Source organism: Acinonyx jubatus, chromosome B1 (assembly GCF_027475565.1).
Source record: "Acinonyx jubatus isolate Ajub_Pintada_27869175 chromosome B1, VMU_Ajub_asm_v1.0, whole genome shotgun sequence".
In the NCBI taxonomy this organism is placed as follows: Eukaryota; Metazoa; Chordata; class Mammalia; order Carnivora; family Felidae; genus Acinonyx; species Acinonyx jubatus.
Window position 1 is genome coordinate 188,113,199 of NC_069382.1, and position 25,092 is coordinate 188,138,290.

At 43.9% G+C, this 25,092-nt stretch overlaps 1 protein-coding gene across 2 annotated transcripts in view; it reads left to right on the forward strand.

The window, feature by feature from the left end:
• FAM184B (family with sequence similarity 184 member B) overlaps positions 1-25,092 on the forward strand; it is a 153,704-nt gene that overhangs the window by 108,199 nt on the left and 20,413 nt on the right. For both annotated transcript variants that reach the window (XM_027042550.2, XM_015082032.3), the window contains exons 8-10: positions 9,858-9,961; positions 20,496-20,625; positions 21,371-21,583. In XM_027042550.2, coding sequence (XP_026898351.1) covers positions 9,858-9,961; positions 20,496-20,625; positions 21,371-21,583 — 447 coding nt within the window. The remainder of the gene's footprint in view (positions 1-9,857; positions 9,962-20,495; positions 20,626-21,370; positions 21,584-25,092) is intronic.

The window sequence follows — 25,092 nt, forward strand, 5'->3', positions numbered from 1 at the left end:
AAATTTTTTTTCAACGTTTATTTATTTTTTGGGACAGAGAGAGACAGAGCATGAACGGGGGAGGGGCAGAGAGAGAGGGAGACACAGAATCGGAAACAGGCTTCAGGCTCTGAGCCATCAGCCCAGAGCCTGACGCAGGGCTCGAACTCACGGACTGCGAGATCGTGACCTGGCTGAAGTCGGACGCTTAACCAACTGCGCCACCCAGGCGCCCCTCATAGAGAAAATTTAAGGAGATTGTAACACAGCAGTAAACCTCCATATCAACCTCATTTTTTTAAAAAGAAAAACCGTAATATATTTAACCTTTCCCTTATGATAGATATTTTGGTTGGTTTTTCCATTACAGGGACTACTTCACTGGATAGCTCTGTAGTGGGATATGGTGTAGTATAGTGGTTAGGAAAGCTCACCCCTGAACCAGATGCTTGGGCTCTTATTGGCTAGAGAATCTCAGACAAATGATTTAGTCTCTTTGCTTAAGCTTCTTCATCTGTAAAATGGGGCAATGATACCATCTATCTCAGAGGACTTTTGTGAGAACTAAATGAATTAATATATGTATAGTGTCAGAAAGTACCCAGCATGTGGAAATGCTCAGTAGGTGCCAACTCATGATTGCAGAATTTTCTGACGCCAGTGGCATGTGATTTTTTAACTTTGATAGTTATGCCACATTGCCTTCCATTGATGATGTCCCATGGCACATTCCCAATGGCAGCACATGTGAGTGCCTGTTTCCCCACAGCTTGGCCAACACAGCACATTACAAAACTTTCTGAACATGACCAGTCAGAGAAAATTTAGAATTTAGTTGAAATATTCTTGACACGCCAACTATATGCCAGCCAAGGGAGTCGAAGCTTTGCTCAGGCTCTAGAGAGACAAAGTCCTACAGATTCTCTCAGGCTAGTGCAGAGGATATGTTAATGGCCCTCTGCTGTGCAGTGATAGCTTTCACTACACAGGAACCTGCAAGGGGCAGAGTCTTGAAGAGAAGGCTCAGAGGGGATTGAACCATCTGGCTGCTCATCCAGAGGTGGAAACAGGGACAGGACGCCAGAACAAGATGTTATATGACCACTCCCCAAAGATATTCTTGCTGAACTGGGGGCTGTAAAATTTAAGTTTGTTCAAGACTCAGGCATTCCGGGGTGTCTGGCTGGCTCAGTTGGTTAAGCATCTGAGACTTCGGCTCAGGTCATGGTCTTGTAGTTCATGAGTTCGAGCTGCACATTGGACTCTGCACTGGTGGTGTGGAGCCTCCTTGATATTCTCTCTCCCTCCCTCTCCCTCTCTCTCTCTCTCTCTCTCTCTCTCTCTGCCCCTTCCCTACGTGAATGTGTTCTCTCTCAAAATAAATAAATAAACTTAAAAAAAAAATACTCAAGAGTTTTAGTTTAGGCCATTGGCTCTTCTGCCAAAGCAGTGCAGAGAGTCAAGAAGATATAAATAATAACGCCGATTGAGAATCGAGCTGTTTTCACTCCACTCCCAGAACATGCAGAGAGAGGGTTGCCAAGCCTGGGTGTGGCTCTGTCCCTGGGACAGTTAGCTGGGACTCTGCTGAAACTTTTGTCCTTGTCTCTCATGTCAAGTCTCTTTGATTCTCTTAGATTCATAGTTTTATTCAGAAAACCATGTCAGTCTTGCTAATTCTGAAGGAAAACTTTCTTTTTTTTCTGGAAGACTCCTCTGTTGCCTGGGTCACAGTAAACTAGGGAAGATAAGGGAGAAGTTTTCATATTCTTGTGCCTATACCTCTCCAGAAGAGAAAGGAGAGTCATTTGTGGTAATTATTATTCAAGTCTTTTTTGCCTCAACAAATATTTCTGTGTAGTGTCTGTGCAGGGCATGGGGGCTGGATGCTGGGGTAAATGAGATCCTCAGAGAGTTGGTCCTCAGGGAGTTCCATTGCAAGTGGGGGAAATAACTTTTTATTTAAATAATAACCCGGTATGAGAAATACTGTAATAATGGCAGGAAGATTCTTTGCAGCCAATATGGGAGAGGCAGGTTTCTGCCAAGGGGAGTCCAGGAAGGTTCCACAGAGGAGTGACATCTGCTGCCATCTGCCTGGACACTGAAAGTTGAAGATGACTTCATCGGCAAGGGGAAGGACCACAGTGAAAGGTCCCAAGTCGAAATTGCCAAGACTGTTAGGAAGGGAGATGAGGGGTACTCCAACACTTTCCCAGGCCTGAGAGGTGTCCCCTGGTCACAGGAGGCCCTGTGCACTTTGCCGGGTAGCTGTCACCAAGTACCATAACTGGATCATATGAATCCAAGGGTGTCAGCTGTCCTGAGGGCGGGCAGACAAATAATCACTAAGCCCTTGAACAACTGCAATGTCTCTGTGTGATGTGAGTAGAGGGGTCTGGTTCTATCTGACATGGAACAGGCAGGCTGCCCTGAAGAGTTACTCTGTGGAGAGATTCCTGGCCGAGAATCAGACTGAGATCTGCTGATCCTGGGAAGACAGCATAGGGAGGGCAACAGCTCCTGTGTGAGATTAGGACATGGATTCCACCCCAGCTGTACCCTAGACCTACTTGGGGACCTCAGGTAAATCCGCAAACCTGAGATCAATTTCCTTATTAATCTGATAAGGCCCTGACTATGTGCCAAAAACTTAGTGCTTTACACAGTCACACAACAACCCTAAAAGACAAGTGTCATTATTATGCTCATTCTGCAGGTAGGGAAACTGAGGCCCAAAGAGTAGCATCAAGGCCCATGATATCATTCCATACTGCTTCTCATTAGTAAAATGGTGGCTATAATCCCTGCTTGGCTCCACACCCCAGGGACTTTTGGTAATGAACAGAAGAATGCGTATGAAGGCGCTTTTCAAAACTGTTCAAGATTCTATAAATGTAAGGTGACTTTATAGTATCTATTACAGTCCCCTGTAATCATTTCAGCAAAACCCCATTGCATTAGGTGTTCTATTTTAAGATGTACATAATGCTACTTTTGAAAGATTGTCAACTGAACTTGAGGATGACTTTGAATATTCCCTTCCAGGAGATTTCCTGGGCGTGGGTGTTCCTTTAAAATAGAAACAATCCAGAAGAGGTTAGCTGCCTGGAAGATGAAAGATGAAGACCTAATGTGAACACAAGTTTAAAATAACCAGCTATTTGCTTGGGAGGAGTTGGGAGGAGACTTTTATGATGGATGGTTGCAGAAGAAGCAGAACTATTTATTTTTCTGTGCATACTTTATGCCCAGGCCACTTTGGCTCTGGACAGAGAGTGCTGGACTGAACCGGAGCCTGATGGGGAAACCAGGAGTGTGAATCAGGGGTGGATAACTTAGAATACACCAGGAGTGGCTCAGGGTCCTTCCTGGGAGGAACTCACTGAGACCCTAGGCAGATAACCAGGAAACGGGCAGCTGGAGAGTCTGTTCTATTTGAAGGTCAGAGAAGAACACACCATTGACATGAGTAGTGGTGGGCTTGAAAGCATTCATTCAGCCAACTGGTGATCTCCATGGTCATATCCATTTGTGAAATATTCCAATGGCACCCTAGTGCCTTTTGAATGATGTAGTTTGACTTCAAATGCCAGGCGCACAGATAGGGGGAGAGAGGGGGGAAATATTTTTGACGTTTATATGGTCTGTTGGTCCACACCCCACCTCCCCACACCCCCCCACCCCGCTACACCAAAAGTTTGCTGAAATCAAGAACTATGTGTTCTTAATCTTTACCCTTTCCAGTAGTTAATGTATCTGCCTGTGGCAGATGTTTAGCACCATCTCATACACAAATTGATACATGACATGACAACTGAATGAAGGGAATTAAGGGTACCATTTTGGGTCCTGATAGTTAAAGGTTGGATTAGGAACCCCACACAAAATTTGCCTTGGTTGGAGGATGATTTAGAAGAACACTGGGGTCCTTCTCCAATTACATGTGGAGGAAGAGGAGGATTCGCCTTCCTCTTTGGGAAGGATGTCCCTGTCTCTGGCCCTAGGGGATGGAAAAAAAGCGAATAGACAGAAAGGATTACTGAGTTCACCTCCCTGTTGATTAGGAAAACAGCTTTCATCTGTCAGGTTGATTTTGAGCATCTGTTTCACAGACAGTTCTCATATCACATTTGTACAATGTGGTTTGAACTCATACCCAGTTAAGTCCCAGTGCTGGCACCTGGCAATCTTCCCAACATGGTGATCACATGGAATCATGGCAGGGAGTGGGACAATCCAGGAGTACAGTCCTCATGCCACCCTCCAGGCTATGTGACCTGAGGCAAGTAGCTGGACTACTTCTCTGACCTCACATCCCCATCTGTAATGTAAGGATGGCAGTGTCTTTCCTGCCCACCTTACAGAGCCATAGGCATCCATCAGTTAATGTATGGAAATAGAAAATGTGATGCAGCTGGGAACCGGTGCAGTCATCTGGGTGCATCATCAGCTCTTTATAGCGTTTTCCATTCTTTCCTGTTTCTGGACTCCTGCCCAGGATGCCTTTAAATATATCAGTTGTTGATAAGGTGGCCCAGAAATTACATCCTGCACATTCCCTTTCATGATCTTCACAATGGCTCAGTACATTTGAAATTTTTTTCATCTCTATAATAACTTTCGTGAGATATTTGTTCATTATTCATATTGCTTTAAGTGTCTTCTTTTTCCCTTGATCAGGCTTCATGTGTCTTTTCAAAAAGTCACCTTTCAGATGTGTTGGCTGGATCTCTTCTTTTCTATGTCGTTAATTTTGTCTTTCATATCTCTTTCCTTCTACTGACATGGGGTTTATTATGTTATTCTTTTTCTAACCTCTTGAATGTTTTCTAAAAAATACATTTAAGGCTGTAAATTTCCCTGTAAAAATGTATGTCTTTAGCTGTATCCCATAGTTTACTTTTTAAAACTTACTTTCTTGTTGCTTTCTAATTTTGTTGCGTTGTTATCAGATCACGTGGTTTGTAGAACGTCAACACTCGGAACCATGGTGAGATTTCCCTGTAGACTGCTGTGGGGTCATTTTTAAAAGTAACCAATGTGATAGAAAAAAACCTATATTCTCATTTTAGTAACTTAAGTATACAGTTGACCCGTGGACAGTGTAGGGGTTAGGGATGTCAAAAATCCACATGGTCAAAAATCCACATGTAACTTTTAACTTCCCCCAAAATGTAACTATTAATGACCTACTATTTACCAAGAAGCTTTACCAATATCATAAACAGTTGATTAACACATATTTTAAAATAAGCTACAGGAAAGAAAACGTTATTAAGAAAACCATAAGGAAGAGAAAATACATTTATAATACTGTACTAGATTGTGCTGAAAAAAAAATCCACGAATAAGTGGACCCTCACAGTTCAAATCTGTGTTGTTCAGGCATTGACTGTATGTTTGAATTGTAGCTCTGTGATATGTTCACTGTATGATCTTAGGGAACTTATGTATTCTCTCTTGCCTCAGTTTCATCACCTTTAAAATGGGATGATACTGCCCATCTCATAGTTGAGGGCCTGGCAACATGTAGTACCATGTAAATGTTAGCACTGATTAGTATTTCTTTTTTAGCTATTATGTTTGGGTTACTAACTTTGTTGTTCAAATATTCTATATCCTAGCTCATTTTGTCTACTTAATATATCAGTTTCTGAGAGGTGGTTATTAGATTCTCCCATTACAGTTACAAATTTGCCCATTTCTCCATACAGTTCTGAAAATTTTGCCTTATGTTTTCAGGTTTGATTGTTAGATGCCTACAGGTTCATTATTAGAGAGTTTTAGTGAACAATTATTTTTACCAGGATAGGTACCATGTTGAATTTAGCCAGTTCATGTTTATCATGCTTACTGATACCATTAAGATTATTTCTGTCAATTTATTTTGTGCTTTCTATTTATCAACATTTCCTGATAACCTTCAGTTTTCCTTTAGAAACTTGGACTAATTAACTTTATCATTATTTATGTACTTATATTGTAGTATTATACTATTCTGATTTATTGTTGTTATTCCACATTTACTGTGTAATTTTCCTTGGATTATATCGAACATGTATTTATAACAGGTGTCTCAAAAAGCTGTTTTGCTTAGACTGTGATATTAGCTCCTGGCCTTTGTAGGAATTAGATATCCAAGATCCTTTTAATGCCCCAGATACCTCATAGCGGGAGGCGAAGGTGGGTCTTTTGGCTTACAGTCCACATGGAGGTTGTAAGCTGGTCAATGACAACATTTTTGAAAGTGCACAGCCAGGAACCAAACTCACCGGGCCCTGCAACTAATGGCATGTCAGCCAGCTGGAATTTAGTATCCCGTTACACACAATAAAGAAAAAAGATTCAGGCAAAGGAAAATGGCCATGCAGAATGTTCTCAGTTATTGGCTGTGGGATTTATAACATTTTAAAAACTGTATATGGGATTACTTTTACCTTCTAGGATGGGAGACAGAGAACACTCCTATAACTAACGCAAAGCAGAAAAACTATTTTCTGTTTTATTTATTGCCGTGTCTCTGGAATAGTGTTTGTCACCTAGTAAATGACTCATAAATATCTGTGAGCAATTTACAGTAGCAAAAAAGAAAAAAATTGTTATGGGAACTTCAAGAGCAGAGGGTATAATTGCAGCAAAAGAGATTGTGAAGGCTTCATGGAGGCAGTGGCTGTTGAGTGGGGCTTTGGAAGGATAAGCATGATCTAGAGATTAAAGAAACAGAGTACTAGAAGTGATAGAAAATATGGGATTCATTTTGGGAAACAACATGGCATGACTGTGGGAGACATTCCATATTCGACTGTTGCATCTGTGCCCGGTGTTGGGCTTAAAGAGGGCCTATAGCAGGGCGGGCAGTCAGAAGGACAGAAGGACAGATGGGGAATGGGGAAGACCAAGGACGAATACAGCCCAGGAGGCTGAGCTGAAATGGTATCAGTTTCTGAGGCCGATGAGCCTCCAGCTCTGATGATTTTGGTGACCTGTAGGAGAATCCGGCATCCTTCATCATAGGGCTAAACATGCCCTGGGCCCAGGGTGTGAGAAGCCTATGGAGGGTCTGGTGAGAGGTAGAGGAGCCGAGAGCCCCAAGCAGCCCAGGCCAACCAGCCAAGCCAGCAGATCAGCGACAACGTGCACCTACATCAAGCATCCAAGCATGAAAAGAAGCAGGCTGCTCCTTCACACCCATATTCCAGGTCTTAAGCAAAGTCACATGGCCCAGAATTATGCAGGGAAGGAAAACCTGGAAAAGGTAGTTTTGGCTTAGCTAAGGACCCAGACAGGGTTTTGAAAGTTTGGGTGTGGGAGGCAGAGGGAACTCTTACTCTCCAAAGGGCCACCACCTCCGGGCACCCCTGAACACGCCCACCCAGATAGAGATGGGCAGGGGTTCCCTGAGGGCCACTTCCACCCTGATTCTCTGGAAATGAAGGGTCCAGGATCGCATGGCATCTGCTATGTTTAGAGGAAACACAAATGATTCGAACAGAACTTGGAACTTAAGAATCATAAAGGCACAAAGGGCCCCTGAGTAGCACTGGAAAACACCCGAACTCTGGGCCATGGGATGTAGTGGGAGTGTGGGGCAGGTGTGGAAGAAAATGGCCCTCCTGCTATCCTCTAGAGGCCCATGATTTGTTTCGGTTTATTCATATAGTGTGTACTGAATGTTCTCCGTGTGCCACACACTGTTCCAGGAACCAAGGAAAGGAGCGTGAACAGAGCAGAGTCCCTGCCGCCCTGGATCTTACCTTCCAGAAAGGGAAACCGAAGAAAAAAGTAGACAAGTAATTAACATGAGGCCATGATTTGCACTTTGAGGAAGTTATAGAGCAAGGTGGGAGACAGAAAGGGAGAGGGGGTGGTATTTTAGAGAAGGTGATCAGAGAACAATAATCTTGGGAAATCTTAATTTGACTATTCATTCTATTTCAAGGACTTTACATTTATTGGTTTATTTAATCCTCATGACAACCTAAATAGTTTTTCTATTTAGTATTAGATATTAGATAGTATTACTATCATTAGTAACACAGAGAACTGGGATTTAAACATAGGTATCTGGTACCAGAGCCCAGAATTTAAACCAAGGAAAGTCTCTCTGTTGTGGTGAGTGAAGTGAAGGAGCAAGGCACGCCAATATCTTAGGAAAGAGCATTGTGGGTGGTGGAACAGTCTGTGCAAATGCCCTGAGGCAAGTGCATGCTTGTTGTTTAGGGAGGATGAGACCAAGAGTTCAGATTGGGACATGTTGCAGTTTGAGAATCTTGTTAAGCATCCGAGAGATATCTAGGATATCTCTTGGAGATAAGCATCCGAGAGATATCTGGAGGACAATTGGATATCCAAGTCCAGACTTCAGGGGAAAGTTTGGAAATAGATTAAATTTCTTTGTCATCAGTATTCTTGGAATTAGATGAGATTCTGGGGAGTGAGAGAGAGAAGTCCAAGGACTAAGGTGTGGAGCAGAAGAGCAGGTGGCTTGAGCAGAAGAGACTAAGAAGGAGCAGCTGGCAAGGGAGGAGGACAGAGGGCCGCATGCAGAAGGGAGTGACCAGATATTTCCAGTTCTGCAGGGACTGGAAATGGCCCAAGGAATGGCCACTGAGTTTGGCAGCACAGAGGTCATCATTGGCCTTGACATTGGTGACTTTTAAACACTTTTTTAATGTTTATTTATTTTTGAGAGAGAAAGAGAGACAGAGCGTGAGTGGGGGAGGGGCAGCGAGAGAGGGAGACACAGAATCCGAAGCAGGCTCCAGGCTCCGAGCTGTCAGCACAGAGCCCGACGCGGGGCTTGAACCCACGGGCCTTGAGATCATGACTTGAGCCAAAGTCGAACACTTAACCGACTGAGCCACCCAGGCGCCCGGACATTAGCGACCTTTGATAGACATTGCAGTACCTGGAAATACAACCAAAGCAATTTCATGTCAGGTTGAGAGGGAATGGGAGCCCCAGGCCCCATCCTCCAGCCTCTGTTCTGCCCCTTGCAAACCCTGAGGGTCCCAGGGACATGTCCCAGGGTCTCTGGAGCACAAGCTGAAAACCACAGATGTAAGCAACCTGTTTGTTTCACAGCTGATGAAGCTTTTGTCCAGAAAAGGGAGAAGGAGGCTGGCTCAAGGCCATACAAGTAGTTAGCGGAACCCCAGGTTACAATTTATCATTATTTAATGAGATTTGCCCATAAAGAAATCTGTTCCTAGCTTGTCTTATAATAGTGTGTTCCATAGACAGTGGTTACTATGACAAATAGAAAAATCAAAATAAAAAAGTCTTTTTCCCCTTTTATCTCTTTGGAAAGGGGAGAATGCTAACACGAACAAATTAGATTCACAGAAAATTCTGAGGCCTCAGTGATCATTCCTGGTTTCCACATTCTCCTCCTACCACACCTTGTGTCTCAACGCGTACAGTCATTCAGAGAGTCCCATGTTCTCCGATCCTATGTAATGAGATGTCACAGGCTGCCACCTTAAAACAGGTATCATAATAATAGCAGTTGTTCACACTAATCAGTAAGCTTTGCTGGCAGTGTTCTCTGATCCCCACAGCAGCCCCAGGGTCAGACTGCCTGATTGTATGTCCCATTTCTGCCACTCACTGATGGTGGGACCCTGGACAGGTTACTGATTGTCTCTGAGCTTAAGTTTCATCAGCTATGTGAAATGCCTGGTCAGCTGAAAGACAGGACAAGGGGACAAGGGCTGCTGCTAAACCAGGCACTGTGCTGGGCACTGAATCAAACCAGGCTGTGCACCGATCGTGGATCGCTGGGGGCCCTTTCTCCTCCACTCTCTGGTTTGATAAGCCACAGGCTGAATCAGGGAAGTGTACTTAGTCTCATCTTGCAACTGTTTTTGCCTTAGGATCCATGCTCGAAGCTGAATAAACCTCAGACCTCACCCAAAGGAGAAGAGTACCAGGATAAGTTAGCAGCTGAAGAAGGAACCAGCAGTGATGAAGAAGAAAGGTACAGGAGGCCATACAGGCTTGCAAGTGCTCCAATGAATGAGAACTCAGATTTGGAAGGACTCATTCATTCATCCATCCATTCATTCATTCCTCAAGTATTTATCACTGCCCTTTACATCATGTCCTCAGTGCAGCTTTGGGTTTTACACAATTTATCTTATTTAATTGTTATACCAACCTGGAGAGTCCATTCTATATATTAAGAATCTGAGACTCAAAGAGGTTAGTAAGCCTGTCTGAAACTCAGACCTGGACTAGCCTCAAACCTCTATGCCTTATTCTTCCAAGTTTTTTTAAACTAGGGGAGATATGGGGACTCTGTCACCAATGGGAAACCCCCATCTCTATCACCTATATTAGTCAGCTTTAGCTGCTGTAACAAACATCCCCAAAATATCAGTGATTTTTAACTCATAGGTCAGCTATGTATAATCTTGGCTCCTGGCTGAGGGTCCCATGTTATTGCCTGCCCCAAACCTTGGGTAGAGTTCAAGTCTCATCCACATGCTTTGTCATTCTGGGACTGAGACTAAAATATTAGCCCCTATCTAGGGCATGTTGTTGTCATGGTAAAGGGAAGAATCTCAAAACAGCTGATGAAAATATGCAGTGGCTTTTAAAGCCTACACTCAGAACTGCATTCTCTAATTTCTATTCGTATTCCACTGGCCAAAGCAAGTCACATGACCCAAACTATCACTGGACAGAGAATATGCTGTCCATATGACTTATAGACAGCTCTGGCTGCTATAACAAAACTCCACAGATCGGGTGGCCTAAACAACAGAAATTTGTCTCTCATAGTTCTGGAGGCTGGGAAGTCCAAGGTCAAGATGCTGGTCCTGGAGAACTCTGCTCTGGCTTGCAGGTGGCCATTTTCTTTCTGTGTCCTCACATGGTGAGCAAGGTTGAGGAAGGGGGGTTAGAGGAGAGAGAGGGTGGGAGAGGAGAGGTCTCTCTCATGTCTTTTGTTTTAAGGGCATTAATCTCACCACGACCAGCTCCACCCTCATGACCTAATCACCTTCCAAAACCCCCATCTCCTGACACCATCACATTGGGCAATAGGTTTCAACATATGAATGGGGGGGGGCATAAACATTCAGATCATAGCCTTGGGAAAGCAGAGTCTACACCCCTAAATCAGACCGATGGCAGTGTCAGGTGGTGTAGAGCCCAGTGAACTCCCAGCTACCAGTATTTCACAGAATCCTCCAGATTCTGCCTCAGGATCTATGAGGCACAGAAGAACAGTAGTTAAGGATGACAGACTAGAGCCAGGTCTCCAGGTTAAATCCTGGTACTTCTGCATTACCATTGGCAGCCACAGACCTTGTCCTGTTTAGAACTCATAATTCCAGAGGGAAAGATAAAGCCTTTTTCTTAAAAATACTGACAGAAACTTCAAAAAAATCTCTAAGTTGCCCAGCTTGGGTCACATGTTGATGCCTGAGCCAAGCTGTCTGGCCTGGCCTTTGTCACCTGCCCTCCCCTGGGCCCATCTGGGGATGAGGGCAGAGTGAGCTGCACCTGAACCCTGTGGACTGAAAAGAATCACGGGAAAAGAGGAAAAGCTTTCCCCAGGGAGAGGATGCTGGGGCAGCCTTGTCTTTTTCTCCCGTGGTGGCTATACTGGTAAGGGCTGTCCTCAATTACAGAAGCAAAACGGAGGTGGGGGCTCTGAAGGTCATTCCCACAGGGCTGGGAACAGAAGAGCTAAACAGTGATAAGATAGGAACAGAATGGTTGCCTGAGCTCTAAGATCAGGAGCTGCAGGAAGGGGCGAGGTTGCATATTCAGTAGTTGCCCTCATGGGGAATGCTTGTCAGGAAACCGGGCTTTTTGGAATGGCGGCTCTAAGAGGGAAGTGGCTTTTCCATTGGCTTAAGGTCATCATCAGAAGAGCAGGTTAGGATCAGCTTTAATGGGCAGGGACAGGGACGTCAGGAGAGCCAGCTCGCTTGGTGATGGCTGGATGGAAGTGGCTCCTTAGGAGGTGAGGGAAATTGAGGCAGTAGAATGAGGTCAGAAAGTGACTTTCCATGAGTGGTGTTCCAGGGAATAATGATGGTGATGAAAATAATAATAAATATTTACTGAATGTTGGCATATGACGTGTGTGTAACATGTTGGCACATTGAAAGGATTAACCCATTTAGGGGCGCCTGGGTTGCTCAGTCGGTCACACCTCCAACTTCGGGTTAGGTCATGATCTCACAGTTTGTGGGTTTAAGCCCCACGTCGGGTTCTCGTCTATCAACGCAGAGCCTTGGAGCCTGCTGTGGACCCTCTGTCCCCTTCTCTCTCTGCCCCTCCCCCTTCACGTTCTCTCTCTCTCTCTCTCTCTCTCTCAAAAATAAATACTTAAAAAAGGATTAACCCATCTAATTATTATGTAAATACTATTTTTGAAGTACCTCACTTGAAAGATGAGGAAAATAGAGGAAAGGGAGGTAACTTAACAGGGAGGTTATTGTCTCCCAAGGTAGACAGTAGGATTGGATGAGTGTCTCTGACTTCAGAATCACGGTTTTAGCCACATCTCAATTTAGGGCAGCTAAATTGAGTGTGTGTAAAACCAAGAGCCACAGGCCTTCCACCTCTCCAGGGTCACTTGATCCACTGATAGTAATAAGAACTGAAACTTCCACTTCCAGCCATGGGCTTCCAGTCTGGTACTAGTTACTCTTTCTGGAAACAGCTATAAAACTGCAGAAAACAGGGGCCCCTGGCTGGCTCAGTCGGTTGAGCATCTGACTTCAGCTCAGGTCATGATCTCACGGCTCAAGGGTTCAAGCCCTGCGTCGGGCTCTGTGCTGACAGCTCAGAGCCTGGAGTCTGCTTTGGATTCTGTGTCTCCCTCTCTCTCTGCCCTTCCCCTGCTCAGGCTCTGTCTCTCGCTCTCAAAAATAAATAAACGTTAGAAAAAAAATTTTTTTTTAACTGGAGAAAACATGAATGCATGCTTGAGTAATGGGACAACATGCAGGGAAGGTTTGTCTTCTTGAGAAGGGAACTGTAGGTCCAAGCCCACGACCGCCCCCTCTTGCCCCTGCTCTTCTTCTGCCTGTGGGGAGATGCCAGCTGTGGCAGGGGGAGGTGAAGTCAAGCTGAGCTGAGAAGGCAGACAGCAGGGCTCAGGGCGGCTAAGGTGGCTGGAATTTATAAGGCAGGGTATCAGAGGAGATGGTCCTATCGGGGGCAGGAACGGCAGAGATCTGTTAAGAGGACTTTCCACAGGTCCTCGGCCAAGGGCTTCAGAGAACATCTACAAGATGAGACCTGCACGGTGCCCAGATGTGTGCCTGCTGCCGTGGCACTGAGAAAATGCGAATACCAGAGGCGGTGCTGAGCTGGGAGGTGGTGCCGTCCCAAGCACTACGGGCCTTCGGTGGAGACGTCGTGGAGGTCATACTTTGGGGGTATGAAGGCCATGAAGAACAGACAGTTATAATCAGGGAACAAATAGGGAACTCAGCCGAGGAATGAAAACCTTGAAACAAAAGGAAATTCTGAAGCTGTAAAGTATAGTGTTCAAAATGAAAATCTCACGGGTGTGTATAATAGCAAATTGGAGACCATGGAAGAAAAGTTAATCACTTAAAGACAGATGAATAGAAACTACCTTATCCAGAGAATGAAGAAGAAGAAAGAAAAAAAAAAAAAAACATTTTAAGGAAGAGACCTGTGGGACAAAATCAGATGGTCTAACATGCATGCAGTTGGGGCCCAGGAGGAAGAAGAGAAAGAAAATGGATCAGGAAAAAATATTTTAAAAAATAGTGGCTGAATATTCTCTCAGAGTGATGAGGAATGTCAACTTACATATTCAGGGAGCTCAGCAAACGGCCAGCAGGCTGAATCCAAAGACAGTGCCACAGATACATCCTAGAAATCCCTAGATATATCACAGAAAAGCTGCCAAAACAAATATACCCCCCAAAATCTTAAAAGTAGCCAGCCTTTGAAAAGACATTACAAATATAGGGGACACGTAAATGCTCATGAGTACTAATGACAACAAACTTCTCTTTGGCCTTCCGGCCTTATTCTCTTTCTGCGTTCCAAAAAAAGCACTTGAACACTATCATTAAAGTACTAAAAGGAAAAATAAAAACAAAAACAACCTGTCAACTCCAAATTCTAAATCCAGTGAAAATATCCTTCAAAAATGAGAGTGAAACAAAAACATATTCGGGCACACAAAAGCTAAGAGAATTTTTCACCAACCAACTTTCAGTATGATAAATGCTAATGGAATTTATTTAAGCCAAAAGGAAGTGACTGGATTTAAACTTGGATCTAGGGGGGTAGAAAATGAAGAACAACAGAAATGGTAAACATTTAGGTAAAAGTCTATTGTTTTACTTTCTTTCCATTTCTTTAAAACACATCTAACTGCTTAAGAAGGAGCATGATGATAATGATATTACCATTTTACTGTGGGATTCATAATGTATGTTACTGACAATATATGACTACATTAGCACAAAGGACAGGGATGGGCTTTTTTTTTTTTCATTTTTTTGTTTACTCTCACTTCTTTTTTAATAGCAGTATAGTTGACAGGCATGTTACATTAGCACAACACAGTTATCCCAAAACTCTATGCATTATGCTATGCTTTCCACAAGTGTAGCTACCATCTGTCACCATACAACACTGTTACAATACCATTGACTGTGTCCCTTGGGCTGTGCCTTTCAACCCCATGACTTCTTCATTCCACAACTGGAAGCCTGAGTCTCCCTCTGCCCTTCACCTGTTTGCCCAATCTCCCCACCTCCTCCCCTCTGGAAACCATCAGCTTGTTCTCTGTATTTATGGGTCTGTTTTCTGCTTTTTAAGAAATTTGTTCATTTGCTTTGTTTTTTAGATTCCACATATAAATGAAATAATTTGGTATTTGTTGTTCTTTGTCTGACTTATTTCATTTAGCATAATACACTCTAGGTCTTTCCACATTGTCACGCATGGCAAGATCTCATTCCTTTTTATGACTGAGTGATATTCCATTATATATGTATATAATGTACCATAATACACATACACACATTATCTTTATATACATATATATCCATCCATCCCATATTTTCTTTATCCATTCATCTATGGATGGACTCTTGGGCTGCTAGGATTAATGGAATTATATTGTTGTAGGGGACTTACATCAAGAGGTACCTTTTTTTTTTTTTAATGTTTTCATTTACTTTTTTGAGACAGAGAGAGACAGAGCATGAGCAGGGGAGGGGCAGAGAGAGAGGGAGACACAGAATCCGAAGCAGGCCCCAGGCTCTGAGCTGTCAGCACAGAGCCCGATGCAGGGCTCGAACTCACGGACTACGAGATCATGACCTGAGCCGAAGTCGGCCACTTAACCGACTGAGCCACCCAGGTGCCCCAAGAGGTACCTTATTAACTCTAATAGATTGTGATAAGTTAAGGATACAAATTGTAATCCATAGAGCAGCATTAAACATTAATACAAAGAAGAACTAAAACAATTCAATAAAAGAACTAAAATGGAATACTGAAAAATATTTGCCAGGTAGGAAGACAGAAAGGAAGAAGAGAAGAAAAACAGTTAAAAAAAAAAAAAAAAGATTGGGCAAATAGAAAGCAAATGGCAAGACATAGATTTAAGCCCAACCATTTGAATAATTACAATGTACATGAACCAAACATAGCATCTAAAAGAAAGAGATTGTCAGGAAAACAAGGCAAGATGTTGCTATGCACTGTCTACAAGACAGACATTTAAATACACATGAAGACACTCACGAGCAAAATTGTATCCCCCGCAAAACTTCTATGTTGAGGCCCTAACCCCGCGGACTTTAGAATGTGACATATTTAGAGCCAGAGCCTTTCAAGAGGTAATTAAGATACAATGGGGTTGTTAGGGCCATCCTACTCCGACATGACTGGTGTCCTTATGAGAACAGGAGACCAGCACACACACAACAGAGACGGAGGAGCCACCACATAAGAACCCAGCGAGAAGGGAAGCCTCGGGAAAACCAAATACGGCACCTTGATCTTGGACTTCTGGCCTCCAGGATTGTGAGAAAATAAATTTCTGTTTTTAAGCCGCCCGCCCTGTGGTATTTTGTTATCGCAGCCCTTGCAAACTGATAGAGGCACAGAGAGGTCTGAAGGGAAACAAATGAGCTATACCATGCAAACAGCAGAAGGAAGCTAACGTGGCTACATTCGTATCAAAGTAGGCTTCAGAATAAGGAATGTTGTCAGGGCTGAAAGGAGGTATGTCCTAATGCTAAAGGGGTCAATTCATCAGGAAGACATAACAAATCCTAAATGTGTTTGACCTTATAACAGAGCTTCAAAAATAATGAAGCAAATAGTGGGAGAACTAAAGGGAAAAACCCACAGTCGTAATTGGAGATTCATGTCCTAAAAAATATCGCTGCCTACCCCAAATTGCACAGATGTTCTGATTATGCTTTATAGTTTTATATTGTATATTTAGAGTTAATTTTTGTGAAGGAAGGGTCAAAGTTTATTATTTTCATATGTTTGTCCAGTTCCAACACCATTTGTTGAAAAATTTTTCCTATCCCCACTGAATTGCCTCAGCACTTTTTTTTTAAGTTGATGTATTTATTTTGAGAGAGAGAGAGGGAGTGTGTGTGCGTGCATGCATGGGGGATGGGCAGAGAGAGAGGGAGAGAGAGAATCCCAAGCAGGCGCTGCACGGGCAGCACAGAGCCCGACTCAGGGCTTGATCCCATGGACTGTGAGATCATGACTGAGCGAAATCAAGAGCTGGATGCCCAATCTACTGAGCCACCCAGGTGCCCCAAATTGCCTCAGCACTTTTAGCAAAAATGAATCTAACATCTTTGCATGCATCTGTTTCCGACACTGCATTATTTTTCATTGATCTATTTGTCTATCTGTACATTGATACCATACAGTCTGTATTATTTTAGCTTCATAATGTCTTGGAATCAGTGTAGCCGGCCTCCTCCAACTTTGCTCTTTAAGATTCTTTTTTCTTTTTCTAGGTCCTTCACCATTCCACATCAGTAGTCAAAATAGCCTATTTATTTCTACAAATAAGGCTGTTAGGATTGTATTCTGAACTAAATCTATAGTACAGGGGCACCTGGGTAGCTCAGTGGGTTAAGCGCCCAACTCCGGCTCAGGTCATGATCTTGCGGTTTGTAGGTTCAAGCTCCTCATCAGGCTCTGTGTCAGCTGAGAGCCTGGAATCTGCTTCGGATTCTGTGTCTCCCTCTTCTCTCTGTCCTTCCCCCATTTGTGTGCTTGCTCTCTCGCTCTCTCTCTCTCTCTCAAAAAATGAATAAGCATTAAAAGAAGAAAAAAATTAAAAAATAAAAAAATAACTCTGTAGTTCACTTTAGAGTAGACTAACATCTTAACAACATGGAGTATTTCAATCACTATCATTCTGTCTGTAAATAAAAACATTTTTACTCTTCTTTTTCTCACCTGTAGCTCTTTTTCTTACTTTATAGGACTGGCCAGGACAATGTCAAGTAGTGTGAGCAGAATTTTTGCCTTGTTTCCAATCTTAGGAGGAAAGTGTTCAACATTTCACCATTAAGTATGTTTGCTGTAGTTTATCATAGATTATCTTTTTCAGGTTGAAGAACTTCCCTTCATTAGCCGTATCCCCCCAAATAAAGATGTGTCCTTTTTTAATTATCATTGAATTTGAAATAGGCAGTTATTTTTTAGGACATGAAAACACTAATCAAGAAAAAATTGATAAATTGGTCTTCATCAAAATTAAAATTTCTGCTCACTAGAAAAGTACTGTTAAGAAAATAAATATACAAGCTCAGAGAAGTTATCCAGTCTGTATCCAAAGTATATAATGACTTCCTATAAATCAATAATAGCAAAGATAAATATATTTGTAAGTGGATAAAATGCTTGAACAGACACTTCCATTAAAAAATTACAAGAAACAGGGGCACCTGAGTGGCTCAGTCAGTTAAGCATCCAACTTTGGCTCAGGTCATGATCTCATGGTTCATGAGTTCAAGCCCTGCGTCAGGTTCTGTGCTGACAGCTCAGAGCCTGGAGCCTGCTTCAGATTCTGTGTCTCCCTCTGCCCCTTGGCCACTTGCACTCTGTCTCTTGCATTGTCTCAAAAATAAACAAACATTTAAAACAAATTTTTTTTTAATTACAAGAAACAGACACGTCCAAAAAACAGTTCCATAAGCACATGACTATGTGTTTCACATCAAAGTCATCAGGGAAATGCAACTTAAAGTTACAGTCAGATACCATTTCACACCCACCAGAAAGACTAAAATGAAAAGGACCGAAGACCCAAAACATCGGCAATGATGTAGAGCAACTGAAGCTCTCGTACGTTGCTGGTGGGAGCGTAACATGGTGAAGCCACCCCAGAAAACCATTCGATGGTTTTGTAAAAAGTTAGTCATACATCTACCAGCAATTCCCATCCTAGGTCTTGAAGCAAACGAAATGGAAACACAGATCCACGAAAATACTTGTACAGGAATATTTCTAGCAGCCTTATTCACAATAGCCCGGAAATGTAAATGACTCAACATGTCTATCAGTAGGAAGATGGGTGAACAAATTGTGGCATATTCACATAATGAAACACTACTCATCCACGAAAGTGTGCCCCACTGATAGGCTCAACAACGTGGGTGAATCCTGGAGACACCGTGTTGAGAAAAAGAACCAGACAGAAGAATGCATACCATATGATTCCATGTGTATGATGCTGAAGATTAAGAAAAAGTATTCTGTAGTGATGGAAGTCAAAACACTGGCTACCTGTGAGTGCAAGGGGAGCTTTGGAGTAATGAAAGCGTCCTAGATTTGGATTGGACTGTTGGTTTTATAGTTGTATATATTTGTCAAAACTCATTGAATTGTAGACTTAAGATCTGTTTCACTATATGTAAATTTTATCTCAATAAATCATTTCAGGGCACCTGGGTGGCTCAGTCGGTTGAGCGTCTGACTTCGGCTCAGGTCATGATCTTGCAGTTTGTGGGTTCGAGCCCCACGTTGGGCTCTGTGCGGACAGCTTGGAGCCTGGAGCTTGTTTCAGATTCTGTGTCTCCCTCTCTCTCTGCCCCTCCCCCACTTGTGCTCTGTCTCTCAAAAATAAATAAATGTAAAAAAAATTTTAATAAATCATTTCAAAAATAATAGCTGAGCCCTGGGAGGAAGTCCAGTGTCCTCCTCAGGAGTCGTCAGGGTGAGCTAACCTGGTCCACATATCCAACGTGGTCACATGGCTTCTCACTCTTGCTGGAGGCCTCTTCTCTGCTGATCCCCTTCTGACGGTCTCCTAATCCTTGGTTTGTTTCATACCCAGAGCTCAGACCCAGGAGGCTTCTGTTTGTTTCTCCTTCAAGGTAGTTGAAGCTTAAAGGATTACCTAAAAGAACCAGAATGCAGAGAAAGAAACCTCTCTTTGCTAAGTGTTTGGTTAATTCTTTTTATAATTCTTACTATGTGCCTGACATGGTTTTAAGTTTTTAAAAGATATTTACTCTATTAATCCTTACAACATTCCATGTGAATGTTACCATTACTAACCCCATATTACAGATGAGGAAATTTAGGCCCAGATAGTTTAAAGGCCTCCCCCAACATCACATAACTGGTCCACAGTAGGACTGAATTTGACTCTGGGGAATCTGGTTCCAGTCATGCTCTGAACCACATTGCTGTGCTGCTCTTGGCTTCCTGTCTTCCCTTTCAGGGGTCCCTGCTGACTATCTATTCCTTTACCCCCCAGCTTGTGCCCATGTTGCTGGGCCTCCCTGCCTCTGCCAAGCCAGAGTTCCCCCTTCTCAATGCCTTTCTTCCCAGATAAGGGCCCTCCCCTCTTAACCTCTGGTCCTCTGGCCTAATGTCCTTGCTGGAAGAAGAAAACTCCACCTACATCCTAGCAATCTCTGCAGAGATGCCCACGGCATGGCATTCTTTCACACTGCTACACAGGATAAATACTTAAAATCCCAGTTCGCAGTCAGTTATATTTGAATTTCTCTGCTGGTTTAAAAGTTCAGCATTAAGCAAAGGAAGGTCTGCTGCAAAGACCTCCTTGAGCATCTGTCCTGGAACACAGAAACTCCTGCAGCTGTAACCCAGCATCTTCTTGTTCGTGCTGTATATGTAAAGGCCTCTTTGCAATCCTCCTATGTATTCCTGGGACCGTCAATAAATGGTATGAGCATGCTTTGAAAAGTGTAAAGTGCTGTATTCAAGTAAAGCATTATTATTTCTTTTTTTTTCATCTTCAGGAAGAGTTGTGAAATTAGGCCATAGAGACCTCTTTTTTGGAGCTTCCAAGGGCCCCATAAGTAACTCATAACTGAGAATTGTGATAACACTTAGAACTGTGTGTCAGGTTACTTTTTAAAGCCAAGGAAAATGTTTCTCACCCCACTCACTGCCATGGCAGGTCCCCTCTCCCAGCCCGAGGTGGTCACGTCATTCTCCACCCAGGACTTTGTGTGATTTGAGCCTCTCTCTCTTCAAAGGATCAAAGTGCCCCTCAAGGAAGGAGATGGCCTGCAACCTCCACTGAGCTCTTTGCTGGAGGAGAAGGCACCCGACATCCAGCGTCTGCAGGAGGAGTGGCAAAGCCAGAAGGCCAGATTGCAAGCCCAGGTAGGACAGCCATGGGGGGGGGGGGTGCCCTCACTCTGAGGGAGACCCTGCTTCCTTCTCATCCCTACAGACGGCCTTGGAAATACATGCAAGGACTGATTCATGGGGAGGGCATTCCGGGTCAGGGCAAGGTGGGATTCTTGGCTTCATTCATTCATTCATTTATTCATTCATTCAACACATCCTGTGGCTCATGAGTACCTGCCATGAGCCAGGAACCCTTCTAGATGCTTGGGATACATCAGTGAACAAGTTAAACAAAAGTCCTGCATTACAGCGTTTATATTACAGTAGAGGAAGTGGGTACAGACTGTAAATACTAGACATACGAATTAAGTAAAGCTCATGGTGTATTAAGAGGATGATAGGGTTTCAGGAAAAAGGAAAAGCAGAACACGATAAGAAGGATTGAGAGGCTATCTGGTGATGGGCGGCGGGGGGTGGTGTAATACTAAATGGGATTGTCAGAGAAGACTTCAGTGGTCCCCTCTTTGGTTTCTCTTGGATAGTTTACATCCCAACCCCCCTGCCCCTCTCACCTGGCATCTGTGACTCTGGCCAGGAAGCCCCCCGGAGACTGGCCATCCCCAGGTGTTTCAAGGTTACAGGTGCCCTCCTCAGAGTTCCCACAGATAAAGGAGGCTCAGCTGGGTTGAGATGCTCAGAACACTTATTTTTTTAAAAAATATCCCAGGAAGGGGGAGGGAGGGGAGCTAGCCTGAAGGCAGGATGCCCTGGCGGGCAGGTCTCCCAGATGCAGCAGGCTCTGGAGCAGTGCGCCAGCAGCTACCGGGAGGACCTGCAGGAGCTCAAGCAACTCTCCGACCACGAAAGGGAGAAGCTGCAGCACGAGCTCCAGGAGACCGTTCAGCAGAACCAGGCCATGAAAGCCCAGCTCGAGGCCTCCCACCAGCGAGCCTTGCGCATGCTTGAGAAGGCCAAAAATCAAGAACTCAAGGTAAGGGTGATAGTTATGAAAGCCACTATTTACTGAGCGCTCGCTATGCAAGCACCTGCTATGCACTACATGGGGTGCCTTTCCTTTTGTACATTATCTCCAATCCCCACATGAATCCTACAAGGTTACTGTTATCATGGCCCCTTTTTTCAGATGAGGAAAACGGTTCAGAGAGATTTATTAACCTACTTAGGCTCACACGACTAGTAAGTGGCCAAGGAAGGATTCACACATGGGTTCTGTTGTGCTTCTTCTGCTTCTCCTTATTCGCGTGTGATCTTGATAACATGAGAACTACTTTCTTTATGACTTGGGCAATGTCGTGTGTGATGTATGCTGGGAGAGGCAGGCTTGGCCCAGAGGTAAAAACAGAGAGGACAGCTTGGAAAGTTGGGATGAGGTGGTCAGGCCCACGACAATGTGTAATCCAGCAGGAGCACTTTTCATCGATCTCCTACCTCCTGCTCTCTCAGGAGCTGAGTCTCCTACTATGTCACCTTGGTCTTCCTTGGTCATGGCAGTCTGCATGCACTAACGAATGACTTTTTTATATGATCAGATCTACTAAGTGAAGCTCCTTGAGGCAGGAGCCATCTGTATTTGTTCATCACTGATTCTTCACCTACTTCACAATAGTTGCTTAGTAAAGTGTCTCACTGAATTAAAGTCTCAAGTGGTTTTTTTTTAAGTTTATTTATTTATTTTAAGAGACAGAGAGAAAGCATGGGTCGTGGAGGGGTGGACAGAAAGAATCCCAAGGAGGCTCTGCACTGACAGTGCAGAGCCCAACACGGGCCTCGAACCCACCAACCATGAGTTTATGACCTGAGCCAAAGGAAACGCCTAGAAAAACTAAGCCAGAGAGACTCTGAATTAGGAAATACCAGTCACAGAGGCTGGGGTGAGGCTTGGGTCTGAGAACAGGTGTAGGTGAGAATCTGTATACTGAGCCATTAGACAGGCTGCTGCCACCTCTGTCCTGTCCCCAGAAGTGCGTTCTCCTGCTCAGCTCCAGAAGGCAAGTAACTAGAACTTAGACCCCCTAAGTAGGAGACTGAAGAACCTTCTCTGGAGAAATTAAACCGTCCTGGAGAAAAGACCTGTAGATTCTCACATTTGTGGGCCTCTAGTAAAATTGCTGGTTGGCCATCTGGTCAACCTCCAGAGGGAGCCCACCACCCAGTAGCTTTCAGTGCTCCATCTAAAATATGAAACGACAGTTACACTTTTTTGGAAGCCACTAACATGGAAGTTGGAATCCAAGATTATGGAGGGAGAAAGAAAAGATGCAGAAGAAATGGTTAATGCAGTCAGAAGAAAAAGAGGAAAAAAAGCTTCTGAGGATTGATTTCCTCAGAATTAAAAGATGATATTTGCATCCGTGAAACAAGAACAACATGCTATTTGTAAAGGAGGGGCAATTAGAGTAAGGAAGAGCTCTTTATATTATATATATAATGTCAGAATTTCTAAAAATCAAGAAACGATTTGAAATGTAAAAAATGAAGAAACTTTCTGGAAAGCAAAGATAGAAAGAACATGAAATGGATGATGGAGGAGAAGGAACAAGAAATGGAGAGACTAGATGTCAGCTAGGACCCTGATATCTAACAAATGGGAGTTCCAGAAAGAGATAATGGAGGGGAGAGTATTTTCAAAGAAACAATGAAATCCTTAGACCTATATGAGAAGGACCCCTACCGAGGTTCTTCTTGAAATTTCAGGACACCAGGGAAACAGAAGCAATTCCAAAGCTTCTAATGCGGAAAAGCGATACCAGGCACAAAGTACTTGAATCAGAACGTCATCAGATATCTCCACAGCCAACACAAGAAGCTAGAAGCCAACGGGCGATTTTGAGAAATCTAATTAAAACTATTCATAAGTGTGAGAATTGATTACAGATATTTACTGGGATATGAAGTATTAGGAAATTTACCTTCTGTTATCAATTTATTGCCTCTCAGCTCCCAATTCATTCTTCAGTGCTTGTCCTGAAATAATGACCAGATTCTTGAAGCATTTCTCCTTTGCAGAGGGCTCAATGTTAAGCTTTGTCAGTAGAGGGCGCTGGAGGCACCTTGTAGGAGGAAAGAGGCTTCTCTTCCTGGTTCTGGCAGCTGTGTTTTTGCTTTGTTTCTGGCTTCATTTGCACAGTTGAACAGTGATGTGGCCGTGTGAGGACATCGGGTGTTACTCTGCCCCTGTAACCTCGCAGTGACCCCACAACCATGGCCAGTGACTACCTTCCTGTGGCCTCCCCTTGTGGACACAACACACTCCAGCCCTCACGCGTACACACCCTGACTCTCCCTGGGATCCTGCCAATGTCCACTGTTGCCTACAGCCCAGAGATCATTCTGTGCAAGCCTCCTGAGAAAAATACTGTCTGCTCTGGCCCTCATGCCTTCATGGTGCCCCCATGTCCTCTGAGCATCACCAACTGTGGCTCATCTGTGCCATGGAGGGTTGTTCCTGCTTGACCAACTCTGGGCTGGGCAGCCCAGTGATCTTCTCCACCAGTGAGCTGCCAGCATGCCTTCTCCAACAAGGTCTGGACCCAAACTGGGGAAGGACTCCCCCCTTCCAAGTTATCCTTGTCTTGGGTGCTCTCTCTCAGCCTCAGGACACCTGGAGTTCTCTTTGCATCTCTAGAGTTACTCCCCTGTCATAGCGCAATAGTTCTTTATATTGAGCTTCTCCAACTTAAAATACTGTGTGGTTTCTGTCTCCTGTTGGACCCAGACTGGTATACCTTCCATGCACTTTTTCTTAGGAAGTTTCTTGAAGAGTGGCCCACAAAAACAAGGGAGCAAACCAAGGACGAGGGAATAAGAGAGATCTAGGATAGAGGAATCCAGTGTAGGAGAAGGAAAAGGGAGGAGCTCAGCTATGCTGCTGGCTGAGACACTACTCAGTGTGGGCTGGAGCAAGAGGACTGAGGTCCCGGGAGAAGGGCTCTGGGGGAAAATAGAACTGATGGATTCTCTGATCAACTTGGCCACGTGGAAAGTTGTGTTGGCAGTGTTTACACACACACACGTGGCTTTTTGGATTTTTTTTTTCATGTTTATTATTTATTTTGAGAGAATATGAGGCAGGGAAGGGCAGAGAGAGCGAGAGAGAGAGTCCCAAGAAGGCTCCATGCTGTCAGCACAGAGCCCAACACAGGGTTCCATCTCATGAACCGCAAGACCATGACCTGAGCTGAAATCAAGAGTCGGATGCTCAGCCAACTGAGCCACCAGGAGCCCCCCAACACACACACACACATGCGCGCGCGCGTGCGCGCGCGCACACACACACGTTTTACAAAGCTTTTAGATGTTATAGGAAGTTTTAGCCAAATATTCAAAGAAAGCTAAGCAACGTTTTTTAAGCTTAGCGAAGAAAGCTAAGCAAGTTATTTTAATACAAGGAAAAAGAAAAAGTTATGCAGGTAGGCTTTAATCATAATAGTTTATTTCACTTGGGAATGAACTGTATTTACTCATAATAATAAAGGTATT